This window comes from Rana temporaria, chromosome 3 (assembly GCF_905171775.1).
Source record: "Rana temporaria chromosome 3, aRanTem1.1, whole genome shotgun sequence".
In the NCBI taxonomy this organism is placed as follows: domain Eukaryota; kingdom Metazoa; phylum Chordata; class Amphibia; order Anura; family Ranidae; genus Rana; species Rana temporaria.
The window spans coordinates 233,643,865-233,667,476 of NC_053491.1; the positions used below are offsets into that span (position 1 = coordinate 233,643,865).

At 46.1% G+C, this 23,612-nt stretch overlaps 1 protein-coding gene across 3 annotated transcripts in view; it reads right to left on the reverse strand.

The window, feature by feature from the left end:
• Window positions 1-23,612, reverse strand: part of SIMC1 (SUMO interacting motifs containing 1) — a 126,709-nt gene that overhangs the window by 61,600 nt on the left and 41,497 nt on the right. For all 3 annotated transcript variants that reach the window (XR_005747941.1, XM_040344467.1, XM_040344468.1), the window contains exon 4: window positions 8,189-8,258. Coding sequence is in view for 2 of the 3 variants with exons in the window: in XM_040344467.1 (XP_040200401.1) it covers window positions 8,189-8,258 (70 nt within the window). In the remaining variant the exon portion in view is untranslated. The remainder of the gene's footprint in view (window positions 1-8,188; window positions 8,259-23,612) is intronic.

A 23,612-nucleotide genomic window follows, 5' to 3' on the forward strand; every position in this document is an offset into this window, starting at 1 on the left:
TCTTTAACCACAATGCCCTTCTAGTAGTATTAGTCAAGGCTGCAGATCTCACTGACATTTCAATGCTTCAGCTGAATCATTTGCTATGTCAGCCACCGCAGACGATAAAGTGGTAAAAGAATCTAAAATTTCGTGTTTAGGTGAATCCGCCACTATATGGGACTTTAACTGGTTAGTCCAAAATTCTGGCTACATACGTTGTGGCCATAGTGGGTTTTAAATTATTCATTAACGACTGCCATGACCTTTTTACTAAGAGATCCATGAGTTTGTCCATAGGGTCTTAGAGAACCCCCATGTCTTCAAAAGAAAGATCAGTGGACCTGGAAACTTGAGAGAAGGCCGCATCTAGTTTAGGGACCTTATTCCACACTGCAGAGGGATCTTCCTCAAAAAAGGGAAACGCCTTTTATGGGCTTTTGAGAAAAACGTTTTTCTCCAGATCCTGACATTCTTTATGGCATCAGAAATGACTGGATGAACCGGAAATGTCCGACCCTTAGGGTCACTTAGACCTGCATACATGCGGTCATGTGAACTTAAATGCTTCCTTTCTTCACTTAGGCCAAGAGTAACATGAATGGCTCCAAGTAACTCATCCACCTCTTCTAGGGATAATTTGAATTTGGAAGGGGACACCACCGATACCTCCGAACCCTCACTAGAAGGTACGTGGGACTGTTCTTCCCTGGTAACAGGCTCCTCAGCCACAGCTTCCAATGCTGGTACAGCCACAGACCCTTGGGAAGACTGAAGTGGAGGCCTGAGTAGCAGTCGGGTGAACTAATGAGTCACGAAAGGTTTGAATCGTGGCAAAAAGTTTCTTTACAGAGGCAATCAACTCTTCCCATACTGAGGCCGATTCCTCCTGAACTAAAGAAGAAATGCAAGTGTTGCATAGAGCTTTCTTCCAATTCTCTTCCATCTTTGTCCTACATGAGGGACACCTTTTTCCCTGGGTCAGAGCTCTTGACCTGGAGAGAAGACAAAAAAAAAAGGAAGAAAGCAGGGGATCCTTAGTGAGACACAGTCTCTGCCGATGGACCACCCCACACAGGTGCACCAAGAAGGAAACATGAAAACACCTCCAGTGCCCAGACAGGCCCCTTGCCACTTAGGGGAATATAAAAAAAAAAAAAAAAGTGACCCAAACAGAACAGCTAAGGAATAAGCAGACTTTAACTGCTGCTTCCTACCCGAGCCTTGCCAGCGCCTGTCCCTGTCCCTACTGCTGTATCCGCCACGTCCTCCATTGCGGCTGTACAGCATCCTCGTGGCCACACACACCGCTTCCAGACTTCCCTAGTGCCTCTGCACTGGAAGCAGAAATAGGCACCAGTTACTGTCCTGCCTCCTCGCCCCTGCGTCTACGCCAGAAATTAAGTTTACGCCGACCTGGTGAACCGGTCTGACTTCCGGCCTACACAAAAACGGCGGCAGTGCATGCGTGACCGCCGCTCCCAGATGAGCAAACCACCCAGTCCCTGGCTCCTCTGAGCACTCCGGGGGGGGGGGGGGGGGGACACAAAAACTGAGGTATGCCAGGGGGGTACCTCCCTTTAAAGTTCTGGAAGAAGGTGTTTCCTGTGGTTGTGGGAGGAGTCACGATCTCTCAAGGTGCTGTCCTGAATGAGGCCTTGGGAAAATTGAGTTACCAGGTAATTCATTTGTTTTTTCCCCAAATCAGCCTTCAGAATGAATAATGCAGAGATTCCTGCTTGAATCATGGCAGAGCAACAATTCACATGGCCAAACCCAACTTCCACAATATGCATTCCTAAACTATGAACAAAAGAATAACTGGGGCGAGTTGTTGGACTTATGGATCGAACGCCTTAATGCCTTATGTACCCCTGGCCTCAATGAGGCACAATCTTATAAACCTTTTCTATAAACATCTTCCTCCACCCCATTTCCTTCATCCCCCTGCCCCCCCCCCCTTTTCCCCCCTCCCCCCTTCTTTTCCCCTTGGAAACTAATAATCATCTATACAATTTACGAGTATTACTATAAACCAGTTATCTAATGAACTTATGTACCACATTATGGCTACAAGTCTTAAATTCATTGGTTAATGTAGGTCTTATTATACCGTTGGCCCCAGGTAATACCAATATACATTATATTCAATTCATGATTTATGACACTGTTATAACACCATCAATTTTGATCTATATATAAAATATTTCCCCCCCCCCCTCCTCTCTCCCCCCCTTCCCCTCGGTTTCCCCTTATTTACACTTGGTCCTGTGTTCTCTGCTATATAATGATCTATAGTACTATATTTTTTTAGAGTTTTTCCAAATTGTATTTCTTTTATGCTACTTGCAAACATAATTTGTTTGTGTCCTGTCAATTTTTTCAAAGGAACTAATAAGTTTTGAAATATATGTACCACGGTTCTAATTTAAGAATGATGCAAGTAACGCAATCTGTATGATGGGCTTGTGAATTGTTATCCCCCTCATGTGTCTTCTTGTGTCCCTTTTTTCCCCTTTCTTTTCGTTTCTCTCCTTCTCCCAGGTCCTGCCCTTTGTGTATCACGCCTCATCTCACGAGATATTTCCCTCTTTCTGTGTAGTGTTGGCCGCACATTATATCTCTCGAATACCTTGGAGATATTTAGTTACACCACTAGATGGAGCCTCCATCCTGGTGTAATGCCTCCTACGCAGCGCGCCGCCTGTTCTATGCGACGCCTACGCTGGAAGTTTTTTTTCGGCCTTTGCGGATGTCATACAGCCGCGCCGTGCTGTAAGTCTCCTCCGCATGGAGCGGGGCTCTATTTAAGCCTCCACAATCCAGACGCCTATCGCTGCAGTCTCCTGGGAGGCTTGTGGATCGAGGGTGTCACTGCTACCATTACTCAGGTAAGATCCCTTCAGCCTCACCGTTATGCCTTTTGACTCTATTCATGAACTAGCCATACTGACAGCATGTGTCTGTCTCTGCTCTCCTTTTTAACTTACCAGGATTCTTAGTGCCTACTAGCCATTGAAGGCTGTTATCCAGGCATGTGCATTACTCCTGTATACCCTATACCAGGGATGCCATGTTTGGCTCCCCTCTTCTGTGGCACTACTACTCTCCACTTAAGGTAATCTGCAGACACCTTTACTATTCCTTCTCTATTTAAACTTACACCTTTTCATCGCAAATACTGAAAAATTATATATATATATATATATATATATATATATATATATATATATATATAATTTTTTTTTTTATTAGATTTCTTGCCCATATCTATCCAACGTCCAGCAGCCCGGACCTAGCTACTTAACCCTTTGTAGGAAGTTACCTTTCCTTTTTTCTTCTCTCTCTCTCTCCCCATGAGAGTGATTGATGCTGTTCACGTGCTCATCTGTTTTATATCCTTATTAAATTTACTCATTGTCGAATTGACTTATTTTTGTATACGTTCGTGTTTTCTTGTGTTTTTCCTTTTATCATTGTCCTGCAGCTAACCATACTGAGACTGAGGAAGCGCTGCAATAAGCGCGAAACCGGTCGAGTCAGCAAACTTTGCAAGCTTCATCTTCTCAGACATATACTTGTTTGCACCTCCATCATTATACAGGACAATTAATCTTTAAATGGGTTGTTTTTTGTTACGAAAGCTTTTGACCCCATCGTTGAAACTCAGTTTTTTTACTTATGACTACCAATTCATCAATTCCTGTTACACTTTGAGGTTCTTGCATTGTCGAGTTGGTTTACCAGATAGTTCTGCTGCTGTTAATGGCAATCTCTTTAATATGAACTGTATTTTTTTTTATGTATAAATAAATTCAAAAAAAACTTTAGAGAAAAATGTGTGCTGTATATAAAAAAAAAAAAAAAAAAAGGGGGATGTAGCTGAGGCTACAGCACTGTATTCCAAGTGTGAGAGGAAGCCATTATCTCACAACTGTACCAAAAAAACATCAGTCTGAACGGGGCTGAGCCATTCATAGAAAGCTTTGTATGCGATCAATAAATACAAAACTTTATCTGGTTGGCAGAGTCAGATGGTCTGAATTAGTGGAAGCTTTGTAGAATTATGAATGGCTAAGCGCTACTTAGACTGATGCCATTTTGTTCCAGGGCGAAGGTTTCATCTCACACCAGAAAAAAGTGCTGTATACTGTATGTCACCCAACCTACATGCAGTTCATACAGCAGCCACATGCTGGAGAGCATCTTTAAAGATGGAGACTGCAATGCAGGGTGGAATAGGGAGCCTTGGGCTAGCAAGTCTGGTCTGTTTGCCAAGGGACCAAAGCTTGTTCACTAGAAGTCTGTACCACTTTGGTTTGAGGAGTAATCACTGGAACATTTATCCTGTCTTGAACAGCAGTGAAGGGAGGATAGTCATCGAAGAGAATGCATAAACCAAATGGAATTGAACCCAAGGAACCCCCTGAGCACCTTCTGTGAAAGCTAAAGGATCCCTGCTCTTTGCCACAATTTGGTCAGCTTGTTGAACTTGGAGGCCAGATGTCCATGTCTGGATTTCCCCACCGTTGACATTTTGAAAGATTTCAGGGTTCAGAGACATCCAAGAGAACTGAATGCAAGTTTCCACCCAGGAAAGTATCAAAAATTGTATTCTGACTGCATCATGGTTAGGTTGACCCTGAAGGGTGGTTCAGCATTGTAGAACCAATTTAAAAAAAAGCTCTCAATTACAGAAGGTCGACGCCGGAAGAAGGAAGGATTCAAGCTAGACTTCAATTTCAATGTTTATAGTGGTGTCCACTGGAATATTTTAGCTCCCAACTCCTCTTCCCCAGTGCTCCCCTCCCCCACACAGTATCAAAATAAATTACAAGGAGGAGGCTGGGTGGCACCAGTGTGTACCAAGTATTCGGTTGTGCTAAGGATATGGTAGCAAAATGGAATGGGGGGCAGGAGTCGGGTTGAAGCTTCACATGTGTACAACAAATAGCTAAACAAGAAAATCTGGGGTCTAATGCAGCCATGCCCATGGCTTTGCCAGAATTGTTGAGGTCAATAGACCTAGGGTTCTCAAGACTTCTCAAGCAAATCATGAAGAGGAGTGCGGGGTCATGACTTGTTTCTTCTAGATTAAAATTCTGAAGCCATTGCGAAGACTATGGAATCTACTATATACCCCAAAAAAATGTTGATCTTTGGAAAGGTTGTCAATTAGCCAAACCAATTATTTGAGGACTTCCAGTATCACAAAAGGGAGTAAACCCCCTGACATTTTTGTAAATATATTACATCTTTTCATGTGACAACACAGGTAGTGAGTGTACAGCTTGTATTACAGTGTAAACTTGCTGTCCCCTCAAAATAACAGCCATTGATGTCTAAACCGCTGGCAACAAAAGTGTACCCCCTATGTGAAAATGTCCAAATTGGGGCCAAAGTTCCAATATTTTGTGTGGCCATCATTTTCCCAGCACTGCCGTAACCCTCTTGGGCATGGAGTTCACCAGAGCTTCACAGGTTGCCATTGGAGTCTTCTTCCACTCCATGACAAAAAATCAGAGCTGGTGGATGTTAGAGACCTTGCGCTCCTCCACTTTCCCTTTGAGGGGATGTCCCACAGATACTCAATAGGGTTTAGATCTGGAGACATGCTTGGCCAGTTCATCACCTTCTTTAGCAAGGCAGTGGTCGTCTTGGAGATGTGTTTGGGGTCGTAATACTACCCTGTGGCACAGTCTCCGAAGGGAGGATCATGCTCTGCTCCAGTATGTCACAGTACAATGCAGTTTGCATTCATGGTTCCCTTAATCAATTGTAGCTCCCCAGTGCTTATGCAGCCCTAGACCATGACACTCCCACCACCATGCTTGTAGGGGTGCGCATCTTCACTGGCCTCACGATTCAATTAAGATTATCATGTCAACGATTCAATTAGATTCCGCGATGCATCACGATTGCAGCGCAAGTGCGCATGGCTCTCCCCCCAAAATACTAAAGGAGATGATCAGAGACTGCGGACGTGCTACAGGAGATGATCAGAGACTGCGGACGTGCTACAGGAGATGATCAGAGACTGCAGACGTGCTACAGGAGATGATCAGAGACTGCAGACGTGCTACAGGAGATGATCAGAGACTGCAGACGTGCTACAGGAGATGATCAGAGACTGCAGACGTGCTACAGGAGATGATCAGAGACTGCAGACGTGCTACAGGAGATGATCAGAGACTGCAGACGTGCTACAGGAGATGATCAGAGACTGCAGACGTGCTACAGGAGATGATCAGAGACTGCAGACGTGCTACAGGAGATGATCAGAGACTGCAGACGTGCTACAGGAGATGATCAGAGACTGCAGACGTGCTACAGGAGATGATCAGAGACTGCAGACGTGCTACAGGAGATGATCAGAGACTGCAGACGTGCTACAGGAGATGATCAGAGACTGCAGACGTGCTACAGGAGATGATCTATATTTCTCCTCCATACAGCCCAGTCCCTGCAGTGACAATGACTTATCACAGGTGACACATCAGATTCCACTAGACGCCCGTACCCCCCTGTGTCCCCGGATCACAGCACCCCCCTCCTCTGTACTTACATGCTGCTCTGCGCACAGAGGATGATTGGAGGGAACAATGAGGAAAAAAAAAATTGCACCAATTTTCATAGTGTGCACCTCACTTTAGGCTGGATTGTCACCATTCAATGCATGTTTTTATGCATTTTATGTGCATTTTCAGTGTGTTTTATGTACTGCCATTGTCATCAATACGCCCTTTAATGCACAGATGACAAATGAACCCTCAATAAAAATATCAGTACAGCGAGGACTTGGACTTTTAAATACACTACCGTGTTATTTATTTTCTATTACAATTGACACATTTTCTCACACGAGTAAAAGCAATAGCACTTAGAGAATCTGATCTGTTTTCATACATTAAGTGACCGCTCTGCTTCTTAAAATCACATGGATGGTGCCACACCACAGAAGTAAACTTCAGGGGTTGTAAACATTACTTGTCATTGCAGCCTTGTAATGAGATGGGCAATCTGCCTGCTGACCATCCCTTGATCTCCATTCCAGCTCTCGTCCATTCTCTCGTCAGCAGGGTGTTTGTATATGCCGCGCTCATATGACCGACTGTCCGGCCCTCTGCGCTCAAGTCTCACGTCTATCCTGGCGTCAGCCCCTCCCCCTTTTTACTGATCTGATAGTTACAGTCAGTGGGCGGGGCCGACGCCTAGGAAAGACGCGAGACGCAAGAGGAGAGAGGCGGGCCGGGCAGTCACATGAGCGCACTATATACAAAACGCATGGTAACATCTGAACGGAGCGCTCTCTTGGGAAGGGCAGGGACGGGGCTAAACATTGATTATTACGGTCGCATGCATCGGTGCCGCATGTGGGACACCCGAATCGCGATGCACCGATTAAATGTGACACCCCAACATGCTTGGCTATAGGCAAGACACACTTGTCTTTGTACTCCTGACCTGGTTTTCGCCGCACACGTTTGACACCATCTGAACCAAATAAGTTCATCATCTTGGTCTCAGACCACAGGACATGGTTCCAGTAGTCCATGTCCTTAGTCTACTTGTCTTCAGGAAACAGTTTGCAGGCTTTGTGCATCATCTTTAGAAGAGGCTTCCTTCTAGGATGACAGCCATGCTGACCAATTTGATACAGTGTGCTTCTAAAGCAATGCTGACAGAACTCATACGTCGATTTCCCAAAGACAACCTCTGGATATGCCACTGAGCACTTGCACTCAGCTTCTTTGGTGGACCATGGCGAGGCCTGTTCAGAGTGGAACCTGTCCTGATAAAATGCTGTATGGTCTTGGCCACCATGCTGCAGGTCAGTTTCAGGGTCTTGGCAATCTTATATCCTAAGCCATCTTCATGTAGAGCAACAATTCTTTTTTTCAGATCCTCAGAGTTCTTTGCCATGAGGTGCTATGTTGAACTTCCAGTGACCAGTATGAGAGCAATAACCAAATTTAACACCTGCTCCCCATTCACACCTAAGACCTTGTAACACCAATGAGTTACATGACACTGGGAGGGAAAATGACTAGGGGCACTTTAATATAAAAAGACTGCACTGTAATGTAAAAGGGGAACTGAGGATACCGATATAAAGCAGGAGGGCTGAGGACAGACTGAATAACACACAAAAAAACAAAAACAAACAGTCCCTAGTGCCAAAAAGATTGGGGACTGCTGATAGACGTACCTTTCTTTCCATCACCCCAGAGAGTAGACTCCAGTTCCAGGCCACTGTATTCACAGAAGCTGGATGCAGCCTGAAAGAAGATTTCAGTTAGAGCAGTTGTAAAACATTACTAGATAATGCAGAACACAAGCTATAATGGCTAGTGTGGGAACATCTCAGTAAAAGGTCAGGAAACTACTGTACATGCAGTGGGTATAGAAAAGAATCACCCACCTTTAAAATAAATCACATTTTGTTGCTTTGCAGCCTAAAAAAAAGGAGACAGTTGGTTGTATCCAGCTGATTTACTAGGTGCAACTTATAAAAACATCCAAGTGAAAGCTAGAATACCAACAGGTCTCAAAATACAAAAAAAAAAAACAAAAAAAAAAAAACAAACACACACACACACACACACACACACACACACACACACAGGCGTTTCCCTATAACCCCAGGTCCATTCATACACGCCGTCGATCCTCCAGAAGTACGCCTTTATACATCTTCTAGCTCTCCTTGAAGGTGGCTCCCCCCCCCCCCCCCCCCCCCAATAGCCCCTTCCTCTACCTCAATTATCCAACTCTTTTCCATCCCTGTTCCCATCTTTCCCATCAGCACCTGCTGGGAGGTTGGGACATGAACGTTTGTTTTTGGTACAAGGTCGTTAAAGTTATTTACATTTCACAGGTTCAGATGTCCTTATGGCATAAATATTAATGTACTTGGGGGGGGGGGGTAGCTCCTCTAGCAGGTTATCAATGGTTTTCTTGATACCTCCTGTGAGTGCACTTAAATCACTCAACTGGAGACCAGAGGGCCTCAATGCCCTGGCACAGTCCGAACCCATATGGGGCGCCAGCGTTTTGGAGCAACTGGTGTCTTTTTAAATCTGTGGTCACTGTGCCTTACGCCTCTAATACAAGTATAGTTCCCTCTGCACTTGTAGCAGAACCACCCAGATGTTTGTCCCTGAAAATCCTCTTGGATAACAGCGGTTTCTAGGTTACTATACTTTTGACTCCCCTGCGCGAATAACTTGTTACATTATTTATCATTCAATATATAAAAAAAAAAAAAAAAAAAATATACAAATCACTGAGTTTTTTTGTTATAAAGTTTTCTCCTGCACCCAGTTATGTCTGATGGGCACCTCAGATGGGGCACTGATAATCCTTGCGCTGAGGATTTGGTTGGTATTTTTGAGACTAGGTTAGTGATGTAGCTGGGGGCAGAGTTGGATGCTTTGTAAGTGGTTAGTATTTTGAATTTAATAAATTAGTTGAGGGAATGGAAGCCAGGAGGGACTGAGAAGAGTAGCAGACACTGAACAGTTGGTAAGGTGGAGGAGCCTTGCAACAGCATTGATGGACTGAAGGGAAAATAGCCTATGTAAAAGTAATCCCGTGAGAAGGGAGTTGCAGTAGTAGAGTCCGGAGAGGACTGGGGAATGAACTAGGATCTTTGTGGGATCATTAGTTAGAAAGGGGTGTATGCTGGAGAGATTGGAGGTTGAGGTGGCATTTGGATAGTTATTAGACATGGAGCCAAAAGGATAGGTCAGAGCCCAGAATTACACCTATAACCTAGGCATGTGGGGACAGGCCGATAGTGCCATCGATCTTGACAGAAATCAGGGGAAGAGGCACATAGGGTAAAAAAACACACACACACACACACACACACACACACACACGCTTCGTTTTGGATAGATTGACGGAGGAAGTGGTGCGACATCCATGTTGATGTCAGTTAGCAAATTAGTGATACACAAGGAGACTGAAGGAGTGAGCTGAGGGGGTAGAGAGATAGATTTGGGTGTGGTCAGCATAGAGATGGTATTGGAAGCCATTACCTGACCCAAGGAGAAGGTGTAGCTGGAGAATTAGAGGTCCAAGAACAGAACCTTGGGGGACCCCAACAAAGAAAGGGAGGACAGGAGGAAGAATTGTAAGCAACACTAAAGGTGCAGTTGGATAAATAGGATGAGAACCAGCAAAGAGTATAGTCAGATCAAAGGCATGGCGTTTGAGGGGGTGGTCCACTGTGTCAAAAGGCAGCAAAGAGGTCCAGGAGTACGGGTACAAAGAGGTGACCATTGGATTTAGCCATTAGCAGATCATTTGAGTTTTAGAAGGAGGAGAGCAGTTTTCGTGGAGTGTTGATGGCGGAATCCAGAAGGTTATTCTTGGCAAGGTGGTCGGTTGTAGACCAGACATTCAAGAAGTTTGGATGAAAAGGGGAGCAAGGAGGTGGGGCGTAGGTGGTTTAGCTTGATGGGGTCCAATGAGGGCTGTAGTAGACAAGAGTGGCTAAATTGGAGCAGGACAGGGATGAGATTGTCAGTAGCAGATTGATTACAGAAGGGTCAGGGTGGGGGAATGTTTCTACCGGTAGTTAGGGCAGTCATAGGAAGGGGAGGTGGAAGAGAGTGTCAGAATTCTCCCTCCAAAATTTTGTAGCACAATACATATTGGGCCTAAATTTATGAAGAAATTGGATTTTGAAATTTATTGGATAGGTTTTATAGCAGAAAATTACTTTTGTAATGGTTATTAAAAAAAACACACCTTGTAGAACCTTCCACTCCAACCAGTCCCTCCCCCCATCCAGCTTGTGGGAAGACTTCAGGGATAAAGAGGCCGCACGAGTGAAAGAAAGGGCCAATACAAGAAGCCTTAAGGGCACAACTCTGACCAAAAAAAACAAACTCCAGCATTTTTTTTTTTTTTGGTACGCTATGCAGCAACCTAGAATTTTGTACCTTTTTAATGCAGTCCCATAGAATACAGATTCCCCCTGGCTGTAAATATTATATACAGATTGGTGTATTCTAGGACAAAGGACCGTGCAACTCCGACAGGGACCCTTAAAATCAAATGAAAAACAATTAAAACACATGAAGGACACACATACCCCTTTCAAATAAATAAAAGCCACAAAAGTATAAATCACACTTTTTGCGGTCTTTTGGTAAGAGTAGATGGAAGTTTTAAATAATGGATTGGTTTGTGGGTTATTAGATTAACAAGGATCCCAATCAGAGTTGCAACATTCAGCATAGAATATCTACAGCTGGGGAGAATCTGTACTCTGTGGGGCAGCTTTGTAAAAAAAAAAAAAAAAAAAAAAAAAGGTACAAAATTCTGGGTTGTTACTACATAGTGTACCCAATATGCTGGAGTACTAATATACATACATTTTTAACCCCTTCTATACAATATGCTTTTTTGTTCAGAGGTTAGAGAGTTGTGCCCTTGAGGGCTTCTTGTATTTGCCCTTTCACTGTGCTGTCCTCATACAGGCCAGGCAGGGGAACCTGGTGGGAGTGCAATTCTTGTTCCAGTCAGGGAATGTGCAGGTCTAGTCCTGATATTTTCTGCAAGGTGGGCTTATTCTCTCCCCCCGGTTGACCTCCCCTTAGCCAAATTCGAACATAATTACTAATGTCTTATATTTATCCTAGGTTTGAACTTTTATAAATTTGACATCTTAACCACGTTAACTAATAGTGACCCCCATGCTTCCGCTACCAATTTCCAAAAGCTATGCAAGCTTTTAAAAGCTCCATTAAATGTGCAAAAGGTAGTGTGTATGGGGCTGAAGTTTTTCTCCCACTAAATTATGAGCGTTTACTGTTATGCCACGTACACACGACATTGACGAGAATTTTTTTTAAATTGGTCGTTAAAAAATGGTGTGTAGGCGCCAGAGCATTTTTCTTGACTAGAAAAATTACCATTAAAAAATTGGAACCTGCTCTATTTTATCTCATCGTTTTTCACGTCATGAAAAAATGGGTCGTGTGTAGGCTTTAAATGACGAAATTAAAAAAAAAAAAAAAAAATGCATGCTCAGAAGTTATGAGAAGGGAAATTTGCATAATCAGCCCAAAGGGTGGCGCCATTCGAATGGAACTTCCCCTTTATAGTGCCGTCGTACATCACCGCGCTTTGCTCCAGCATTTTTTATCACGATGCAAGACAGGCTTGAGAGGAATCACGTCGTCGAGAAAAACGTTTATTTCCATAGCATGAAAAACATCCTGTGTACGCGACATTAGAGCGGGCAGTCAATTCATAGAAAAGGGATTTCAATAGAATTCTTGGGATTACTTTTTTTTTTTTTAAGAAGAAATCAGATATACTTTCCAAGCGTACTCAAGACTAAAGACTTGTAATGCAAAAGGTAGGTTTTTATAAAAATGGTAGCCCTGTTTAATCCAATCTACAGATAGACGGATTAGACAAATTCACCTAATCCAGGTATTTGCTCCCACTTCTGGCAAAAGATCGCCACAGTATCCTTAGCGATCTACGCCATGTCCGGCCTCTCTGCCCCCTCCCTGTCTTCTGGGAGACAGGTCCCAGAAGACAGCAGTAACCACTCAGATTGCACAGCGCAACTTGTGCAGTAGGGAAGCAGGTTGTGAAGCCACAAGGCTTCATTTCCCGATTCCCTTACTGAAGATGCCAGCGCCTCCACCCAGACATGAGGGATGGGTTGGCTTTGGGTGAAGACAATGCAGGTGCCCTGGACAGGCAAGTGTCCTTATTTTAAAAGTCAGCAGATAAAGCATTTGTAGCTGCCGATTTTATTTTGGGCAGAACACTGCTTTAACCATAATTTGTCTTCCGATAGATATTAGACCAGATGACAATTTGGTTCTCTACAAGGATGCATAGCAATAGCTTTTAATGTCTGGTAAGTTCATTCCCCCTGAAGATTTATGTTTAAATTATTTTTCTTCTTTTCACATAGAAAAATCTTTACAAACTTTTTTTTCTTTTAAATCAACATCTGATATGTGGTTCATAGATTCTTCATACGTACACTTTAACATATACATACAACATAATACATAAAAATATTTGTGTGGGTACAAAGCTAGATCATCCTTATAATCTTAGGTCTCTAATGGGACTTCTATTATACCTTAGCACCTTTTAATTTCCTACTCTACCTTTCTTGTTATTACCGAGCCCCTTGGTGGTGGTGGAGTGGTCATGTCCGCCTATCCTCACCCCTTCCTGGTCTAACCCGACATACATATTAATTTGCACATCTATACCCATCTATCAAAATAAGGGCAGGGGGAGGGAGGAAAGGAGGGGGCAGAAAGGAGGGGGGGGAAGAGAAGAAAAAAAAAAAAAGGGGGGGGGAGAGAAAGATGGGGGGGGGGGGGCGGGGTGGGACCAACCGGGTGTTTTCAGGTCCCATAAGATCGCAGCGTGACCCGCGCATGCGCAGTGCGTGCCCGGCCGTGAAGCCAAAAACAGCAATGGAGGCGCTGGCGGAGAGGAGCGACGCCACGGGCAGCAGCATCGCTGGACCATGGAACAGGCAAGCGTGTTTATTAAAAGTCAGCAGCTACACTTTTTGTAGCTGCTGACTTTGAACATAAAAAGCCTGGCACTTCGCTTAAAAGTCCCATTTTCATGGTTACACTTTGATTATACTCTGGGAAAATTAATGTGCATAACGAAGCCAAGGAAAGATGGAAAACTTTCCAAAAGGCATCAAATTACAGATTAGACATTCTTATATGTCAAAAAAAGTTAGATTTCCATCATTTACACTTTCAAAATTACAGAAAACAAAAAAAAATGGTGTCTGCAAAAGTTTGGGCACCCTGCAGAGTTAATATCTTGTACTGCCCCCTTTGGCAAGTATCACAGCTTGTAAACGCTTTTTGTAGCCAGCCAAGAGTCTTTCAATTCTTGTGTGAGGTATCTTTGCCCATTCTTCCTTACAAAAGTCTTCCAGTTCTGGGCTGTCTGTCACGCACTGCTCTTTTAAGGTCTATCTATAGATTTTCAATTATGTTGAGGTCAGGAGATTGTGAAGGCCATGGCAAAACCTTCAGTTTACGCCTCTTGATGTAATCCCCCGTGGATTTTGAGGTGTGTTTAGGATCATTATGGATTTGTAGAAGCCATCCTCTTTAACTTCAGCTTTTTCACAGATGGCATCAAGTTACCATCCAAAATTTGCTGAAATTTTATTGAATCCATTTTTCCTTCTACTCGTGAAATGTTCCCTGTGCCACTGGCTGCAATACAACCCCAAAGCATGATTGATCCACCCCCATGCTTAACAGTTGGACAGAGGTTCTTTTCATTAAATTCTGTGCCCTTTCTTCTCCAAACGTACCTTTGCTCATTCCGGCCAAAAATATATTTTAACCTCATTGGTCTACAGAACTTGTTTCCAAAATGCATCAGGCCTGTCTATATGTTCATTTGCAAAGTTCAAACGCTGATTTTTGTGGTGAGGACGTAGAAGAGGTTTTCTTCTGATGACTCTTCCATGAAGACCATATTTGTACAAGTATCTCTTTATAGTGGAATAGTGTACCACAACTCCAGTGTCTGCCAGATCTTTCTGGAGGGATCGTGCAGTCAAAACGTGGGTTTTGAATTGCTTTTCTCACAATCTTGCGACCTGTTCTGTCTGATATTTTTCTTGGTCTTCCAGATCTTGCTTTAACTTCCACTGTTCCTGATGACTGCCATTTCTTAATTACATTCCGAACAGAGGATATTGACATCTTAAAATGCTTTGCCATCTTCTTATAGCCTTCTCCAGCTTTGTATGCGTCAACCATTTTCAGTTTTTTAGACAACTGCTTAGAAGAACCAATGGTGCCGATCGTTGGGGCAAGATCAGAGGAGTCTGGGCATTTAAAACCTTTAAGATTGACATCAGCTGGTCTTCCCAGACGATGATTAAGAACAATCCATGACACTGGCAGGTCTCAGCTTTGCAAAGGGGCAGTGCATGCTATAAATTCTGCAGGGTGCCCAAACTTTTGCAGACGCCATTTTTTTGTTTTCTGTAATTTTGAAAGTGTAAATGATGGAAATAAAATCTAACTTTTGTTGACATTATATAAGAAATGTCTAATCTGTAATTTGATGCCTTGGAGATTTTACCATCGTTCCTTGGCTTCGTTATGCACAATACCAATTTTTACCTGGGGTGCCCAAACTTTCGATCCCCACTGTATACATACAAAAAACTCTCTTCTTAAAGCGGAGGTTCACCCATAGCGAACACATTTTCCCCTTAGCTTCATGCTCGTTTTGTCTAGGGGATGAAGCGAAGGGGAAAATAGAAAAAAAACGAATTGGGTGAACTCCCGCTTTAAGTACTGTAATGAAGCATCCCACACTCCGCTTGAGTGCTTTCGTCATATACCACTTCCTTCTAGTCTGAATATAGATATCAGATATTCCAACCACAAACAAGGCTCACCATGAACCGTTTATTAGAAGAACAGTCTTATATACAGTCGAAAAGGTTCCTGCTCATATTACACCAACAATACACCTGTAACCAGAAACAAACTAACATGAGCCAATTAACTAGTCCCTTAAAGCAGCCGAGGTGACTCCATGCCAACCGTTGATTAATCAGGATTTCACTACAGGTCAGACTTGTTGAAACCGAGCTTCACACAGTAGATTATACATCATAATTATAAAACACAGGACACCTCACAGTAGCAGAAGCTTCAGTAGTAGACAGCCCCTCTTCTACGGTGTACAGAGGCCAATGTGATCAGTCTTTATATATCCTGGGAGATATTGTGGATAAATATTGCCCCATTTTAAGTAATCCAAGCCACATTTTCTCAGCCACAGGGTGACTGACATGGGAGGTGCTTGGGGAGCTGAAACAATGGTTTCCCAACCTCTCCCAAGGAATTTTGGGTTCCACAGGCCCTCCCGTCACAGGTATACCTTGCTAGTACTGGGTTGGACCCCTTTTGCCTTCAGGACAGCCTTCATTCTTTGTGACATAGATTCAACAAGGTGTTGGAAACATTCCTAAGAGATTTTGGTCCATATTGTTATTTGCTAAATTTGTCAGCTGCACATCCATTATGCAAATCTCCCATTCCAATGGTGCGCCATTAAATGGAGACCTGGTGATTGGCGGCCATTGGAGTACAGTTTACACCGCAATCAGCTGTGATTGACACAGCTGATCACGTGATAAAAGAGTCCAGAGGCTCTTTACTTTGACCACAACATCGACCGCCAGCTCTTTATCCTGAAAGACGTCATATGGCTTTGTCATGATAACCGAACCACTGCCTGTCTGTCATTTTTCTATAGGCTGGGCAGGAAGTGGTTAAACAATGCTCAATTGGTACTATGGGGCCTAAAGTGTGCCAAGAAAATATCCCCCACACCATTACACCACCAGCCTGAACCATTGATACAAGGCAGGATGGAGCCATGCATTTATGTTTTATGCCAAATTCTGACCCTACCATCTGAAGGTTGCAGCTGAAGTCGAGACTCAGACCAGGCAGCATTTTTCTGATCTTCTATTGTCCAATTTTGGCAAGCCTGTGTGAATTATAGCCTCAGTTTAATTTTTTTTTTTTTTTTTATTACAGGAGTGGCATCCGGTGTGGTTTTCTGCTGCTGTAGCCCATCTGCTTCCAGGTTTGATGTGTTGTGCGTTCAGAGATGGCATTCTGCATACCTTGGTTGTAACAAGTGGTTGAGTTACTGTTGCCCATCATCTCAAACCAGTCTGCCCATTCTTTTGGCAAGGTATTTTTGTACTCACAGTAAAATCCACTTCTGAGTTCATGGACGGACACAGCAGCCTAAGGTCATTAGGGTTATATCCACTTCCTTCCAGGAGAGTTAGGCAGAAAAAAAGCACTTTAAGTGTTAAAACACTTTCCTCAGTACAGCTCCTCCCAGGGGGCATGGTCCCCCGGGTATAACCTACACTCTGCCTCAGCAGCTCCAGTTCGTAACAAGCAGTACAAACGGAGGGGTGGGTGCTGTGTCCGTCCATGAACACTGGATTTTACAGTGAGTACAAAAAGCCTATTTTCTTCCATTCATGGACGGACACAGCAGCCTTTGACCTTATGGACGTCCCAAGCAGTGTCAAAAAAATTTGAGGGGTGGGAAAAACAAAGCAAACCAAGCTACACCCCAAACAAAACCGAAGTTACTCAACGGAGCAACTCTAACCTTAAACTGCCGCCTGTTAACACCTTTCGGCCGAAGGAGGCATCTGAAGATGCACTCACATCCACCTTGTAAAATTTTGAAAAAGTGTGGGCTGACGACCAGGTCGCTGCCTTACACACCTGTAACACAGGCTTGATGCCAGAAAGCCCAAGTGGCACCAATCGCCCTGGTCGAATGCGCCGTAACCTGAAAGGGAGGCGCCCGCCCCTGAAGCACAACCTGTCTGATCCACCTAGAAATGGTGGCCGATGAGACTGCCAGACCCTTTCTAGGACCAGTCACCGACACGAACAGTGAGTCCGACTTCCGGAACGGAGCCGTAGCAGCCAAGTACACTCGTAGGGCCCGAACCACATCCAGGGTATGTAAAGTGGCCTCCTTCGGGTTCTTCGGCTGAGGACATAAGGATGGAAGAACAATGTCCTCATTAATGTGAAAAGCCAAAACGACCTTAGGGAGAAAAAACTGCTGCGGCCGCAGCCCCACCTTATCCTTATGGATGACCAAGTAGGGAGCCTTGCAGGACAAGGTCGCCAGTTCAAACCACCTTCTGTGACAGTCAAAGGGATCTTCCGAATGTCCTCAAAGGGAGCATCTTGAAGCACCGAAAGGACCAAATTCAAGTCCCATGGGGACAGTGGAGGGCGCACAGGAGGGGCCACATGCCGGCCCCCCTGCACAAACGTACGCACCAAGGCGTACGCTGCCAAGGCTCGCTGAAAGTAAACAGCTAGAGCTGAAATCTGACTCTTAACCGTACTCAAGGCGAGAGCCTGATCCACTCCCCGCTGCAAAAACAGCAGAATCCGGGACACCACGTATGTACAGGGGTGCTATTTCATCTCCTCACAGAGATGTAGGCCTTCCATGTATGATGGTAAATCCTCCGTGAGGTAGACTTCCGTGCACGCAGCATGGTTGAAACCACCGAGCCTGACAGGCCACGGTCCTTTAGTACCTGGCTTTCAACAGCCACGCCGTTAAAGCCAGCGACTGTAAAGCAGGGTGGAAGATTGGACCCTGCAACAGGAGATCTTCTCTCAGGGGTAGACGCCAGGGGGCGTCTGCAACCAGACGCACCAGGTCCGCATACCAGGAGCGGCGCGGCCAGTCTGGGGCGATCAGGAGGAGGGAAGGCGTAAATTAGACGATAGTGACCCCAAGGTGCCACCAACGCGTCTGACGCGTCCGCCCACAAACCGTGGCAACCTCCGATTGAGACGGGACGCTAGAAGGTCCATATCTGGAGTGCCCCACTTTCAGCACAGACTCTGAAACACCTCCGGGTGAAGTGACCACTCTCCTTGGTCTAGTGTTTGGCGACTAGGTAGTCCGCTTGCCAATTCTGTACACCCGGAATGTACACGGCCGCTTGCCAATTCTGTACACCCGGAATGTACACGGCCGATAGAGCCAGAACGGACCTTTCGGCCCACCGAAGGATGTGCGCGACTTCCAGCTCAGCAGCCGAGCTCTGTGTGCCTCCCTGATGATAGACGTTGGACTGGATCCTGACCGGTCGGCCCTGCAGATCCAGGGACCACCTGGCAAGGCACAGCTTGATTGCTCGGAGCTCCAGTATGTTGATTGGCAGGTGGGACTACTCCCGAGTCCAGCGCCCCTGGGCTGACTGGGTGCCCCAAACCGGAGAGGCTGGCATCCGTCGTGACCACAGTCCAGTGGCACGGCAGAAATGACTTCCCGGTCCGAAGCACCGGAGACGTCAGCCACCACACCAGGGAAGACTTGACCAGATGGCTCAACTGAATCTGGTAATCCAGAGATGACGGGAGCTTGTCCCAACGTGACAGAATTTCCTCCTGTAGCTCCCGAGTGTGGAATTGGGCATATGGAACCGCCTCGAAAGAGGCCACCATCAGACCCAGAATCGAAGAGATGACCACTTCTGGGCCGATAACTGTTGCACTGCAGATTCTGAAGTTTCTCCGTTGGGAGGAAAACTCTTGCCTGTGCGGAATCCAGGACTAGCCCTAGGTATTCCAGTCGCAGAGACGGAACCAACACAAACTTCTGGATTTTCAGAAGCCAGCCAAACTCGGAGAGTCTGACATGTGATAGACACGTCCTCTAACTCTGAGCCTGAGGAAGCTCTCAGGAGAAGGGCGTCCAGATATCCCACGATAGAGATCCCTCGCTGCCTCAGCAGTGCTAGGATCGGGACTAGCACCTTGCTGAAAACCCGTGGTGCCGATGCCAAGCCGAACAGGAGGGCCACAAATTAAAAATGGTCCTCCCCGATTGCAAAGCGCAGAAACCTCCGGTACTGTGTGCATATGGGAACATGCAGGTACGCGTCCATGATATCCAAGGACGCCATAAAGTCCCCCTGATGGAGCGCTGCTTTTACCGAGCGAATCGACTCCATCCTGAATTTTTGCACCTTGACAAAACAATTGAGGGCCTTTAGGTCCAGGATTGGACGGACCCCTTACTTCTTGGGGACTACAAACAGATTGGAGTAAAACCCCTGAAACCGTTCCAGCGAGGGAACTGGCACAATTACTTTCTTGCCCAGTAGATCCTGGACAGCCCCTGACAGAGCCTGCTGGCGATCCGTAGGAAGCTGGAGGTTGGAAGGAAAAAAATCTGTTTGGTGGACAAGAGAGAAAACGCCATCTTGTACCCCGAGGAAACTACTTCGCAAACCCAACGGTCGGAAAGAAGAGACCTCCACCGAGCCGCGAAGCCAGCCCCCCACCCGAGACACGGGCAGACCTTCGTGCAGAAGCAGGCTTGTTGGGCTTGCGGTACCAGGTGCGCTTCTGCCCCGCAGCGGGGGCCTTAGCACCTTGCAAACTTTTTCCCGCCGCATGAAAAAACGCTTGGGGGTAGTAAAGGAGGGCCCTTGCTTATGGCGAGGCTTTTTGCCCTTCCCAGACTGTGGGAGCTGCGTGCCCTTACCACCTGTGGCATCCTTAATGATGTCATCCAGGTATGCCCCAAAAAGCAGTTCACCCTTAAAGGGTAAATCCACCAAGACCTTCTTTGAGGAGTGGTCCGCAGAATACAAGGAAACACTTTTGTGGTGCGGGGTGGCTTGCAGAACCCTAAAGGGACCGGCACATCCAATGCCTCGGCCAAATCCTCAAGTTTGAGTGTCCCGCACCGCAGTGATAAGAGCTCCAACAAATTCCTTATTCACCGACCCTGAAGCAGAGTCATCCTCACTGTCCACGTGGGTTAAGCCTGCATCATCTGACATGACATGCCAGAAGCAACGGCAGGATATGATTCTGTGTCAGAGACATCCCCAGAAGCAGGCTCAGGGAGGGGGTGCTTTTTACCCCCCTTCTGGCCACTTGTCGCTTCAAACCTGGCGAGAAACGCCTCAAGGACAGCCGACATTGCCTTAACAGATGCGGCATGGGCATTAAGGGTTAACTCAGGCATTGCTGGGGCAGAAGCACCAGGTTCAGGCTCCATGTTGCCCCACCGCTGTGTCACCCAGCACTGCAAGGCAATGCAACCCACCAGTCACCTCCCAGCTGCAAAAAACAGAAGGCAGAGGCCCCCAGGGAACTCACCACCCCACCCGGTTGCAGTGTGAGCTGAAACACTGAGGTGTGCCGACAAGTGCTGGCTGCGCTGCGTCTGTCCCTCAGGGATGATTCGCGGTCTTTTGCAGCGCTAATTTAGTCACAAGAGGCCAAGACTTTAAGATGGCCGCCGTCTGAGGTAAAAAGCCCCATATGTGTTACAAGAAAATAGCCGCCGACCATGTAAACCGCAACAAAATGGTGGCCAAACGCAGTTCTAAAAACCCCAGTGACGCACACAACACAGAGCAGCACACACAGCAACACCCCCCAAATGTAAAATCACAGCCCCCGCAACACGGTCCCCGGTGGCATGAAAAGACCCCAGGAGGCCCCCTCACAGCCGCTACCCAGTATGGGGAAGGAGGGAGAGGAAAGGGGGAGAGGAAAGCAGGGCGGACCCTCAGTCGACCTCCCCAGGGGAAACACCAGCCACACCACCTTGCCAGGGCAAGGGGCCACTACTTACCCATCCTGCGACTACCGGCTGGAGGTATCCCGGACAGAACCAACATTCGCTAAAGGGCATGGCTGCCGGCCAGACACACTGACAAGGCCATGGAGACCGGTCATGTGTGTCCTGGAACATGTAGTTCCCCGGCTGCCCCTGGGGCAATGGGGCCTGTCGTGGACGACCCAGAGCTGGGCTGGCACACGCTCGATGGCCGAACATGGGGGGGACTACAAGAGTCAAGACCCAGCCTGTCACCCAGTCGGCAGTTGATAGAAGAATCACAGGATTCAAAAATACAGGAACAAATAAAAGCAAAAAAATAAATAAAAAATTATTCCAGAGTACAGGGACTCCAGAAGGCCATGTCCGACAATTCGGCAGAAAAAAACTGGAGCTGCTGAGGCAGAGTGTGGGTTATACTCGGGGACCACGCCCCCTGGGAGGAGCTGTACTGAGGAAAGTGTTTAACACTTAAAGTGCTTTTTTTCTGCCTAACTCTCCTGGAAGGAAGTGCATATAACCCAATCACATCGACGGAGCAGCGATACCCGGAATTAACTTCCAGGAGATATGTCTGCGGCTGGAGGGGATGACTAGGTTGGCTTCAAACTAAGGTAAGTAAATGCATAATATGCTAGTCATACTAGCCCATTATGCCTTTGTCTTGCAGGTTTTTATTTTTTGGGTTTACAACCGCTTTAAATCCCCCTTTCCCAAAATGTCTTTCAAGACAGCACCCAAGAGATCATTGCTTCTCCTCCCACAGGAAACGCATTAATTAAATCTTTATCAGGAGGTCTCCACATTGCTTCTATCATTTTTTTGCGTTTCCTCCAGCCAGAACCTCTGGTGGGAGCCATGATCTTCCTAGTGATCCTGGCTGGGACTCCCTCCTGAACCAAGGGTGCTACATGGCATCAATAGATTTACAGCAGGGGTGCCCAACCAGTGACCCGAGAGCCACATGTGGCCCACGACCTCCTGCTCTGGGATGGCAAGCCCAGATCGCAGGTTGCCAACCCACCATCCCAGAGCATCATTGTTGTAAATGGAGCCAGCAGTAGATCCGCATAAGGCAATGCTTCCTGTATAGCGCTGCTCCTGTCACAAGCAGAGTGATAACAAATGCACTCTACCCGGGACAGCAACAGCATGTGATACCTAAATGGAAGACTTATTAAAAGGCAAGTTTATTACTAAAATAAGTGTATATTTGGGCATATCTGTTCTGCAGATGTTACTGGGCTGCTTTCAAACTGATCTGCAGGGTAAGATGCACTGTGCCATAGACCTGTTACTACCTGCGGGTTTGGTGCGCTTTCAGAAAGTGCAACATACCTGTAGGATATACAGGCAATAGAGGTCTATGGCAAAGTGCCGCTAACCGGCAGGTGCACTGCTCTGCACCCACGATGTGGGTAAACTGCAGTGCATCATTGTGAAAGCAGCCCTAGGCCCCTTTCACACAATTGGTGTGACCCAATCAGACCCTTCATTCACCTTAATGGAGCAACAGATGTAAATGGGCTTGTGTTCATTTACACCTGCCTACCTCCAATCTGCAAAAAAACAAACACACACACACGTCCCTTTCCGTCTGATCGTATGGGAGGTGGGAGGGCGCATAGTGTAGATGCAGAGTGGACACGGACCTGTCATCTGCCCACGCCGCTCATTGTGCCCCTTGACCAGTTACCAAGTCGCTCAAGTGGCTCTCACTCTTCAAAAGGTTGGGCACTCCCAATTTACAGGATGCCTACCTCCACATAGCCGACAGGTCTCAGAAATATCTGAGGTTGGCATTAAAAGTAGGGAAGAAGGCGGTACACCTGCAGTTCAGAGCACTCCCATTTGGCCTGTCATCGTCCCCAAGAGTGTTCACAAAGGTAATGGACGAAGCATTGGCACCTTTGCGTCTAGAAGCAATCTCAGCGATTCCTTATCTGGACAACCTGCTATTTTTTCTCTCAAACCAGAGAAGCATTTCAGAAGAACTTGGTCAGAGCTTGTGCTCATCTAGAATCCATAGGATGGATCTTAAACCGCCAAAAGTCAAATCAGATTCCCTCACAGGCGTTATTCCTGGGTTTTTGTATCAACTCAGTGAAGAAAATGATTTTTGTTCCAGAAGATAAAACAAGGTTGGAAGTTGTGTTACAGTCCAGTTAGCTCCTGTCCATCAGGACAATAATGTCAGCATTAGGAGCCCTGACCTGTTAAATACTGGAAATTCAGTGGGCAAGGCTCTACTTCAAACCTCTTCTACAAAGTTTAGTTAAAAACCTGGGATCGCCAGAAAGATTCACTGACTCACTAGTAAAAGGACCTCACCACGGTGAAAAGGAGTCTATGGTGGTGAAAACCAGACAAGGTATTCAGGTCTGTTATGGTCCTTCCCAATCCAAGAAAGATTAACAGATGCCAGCTCC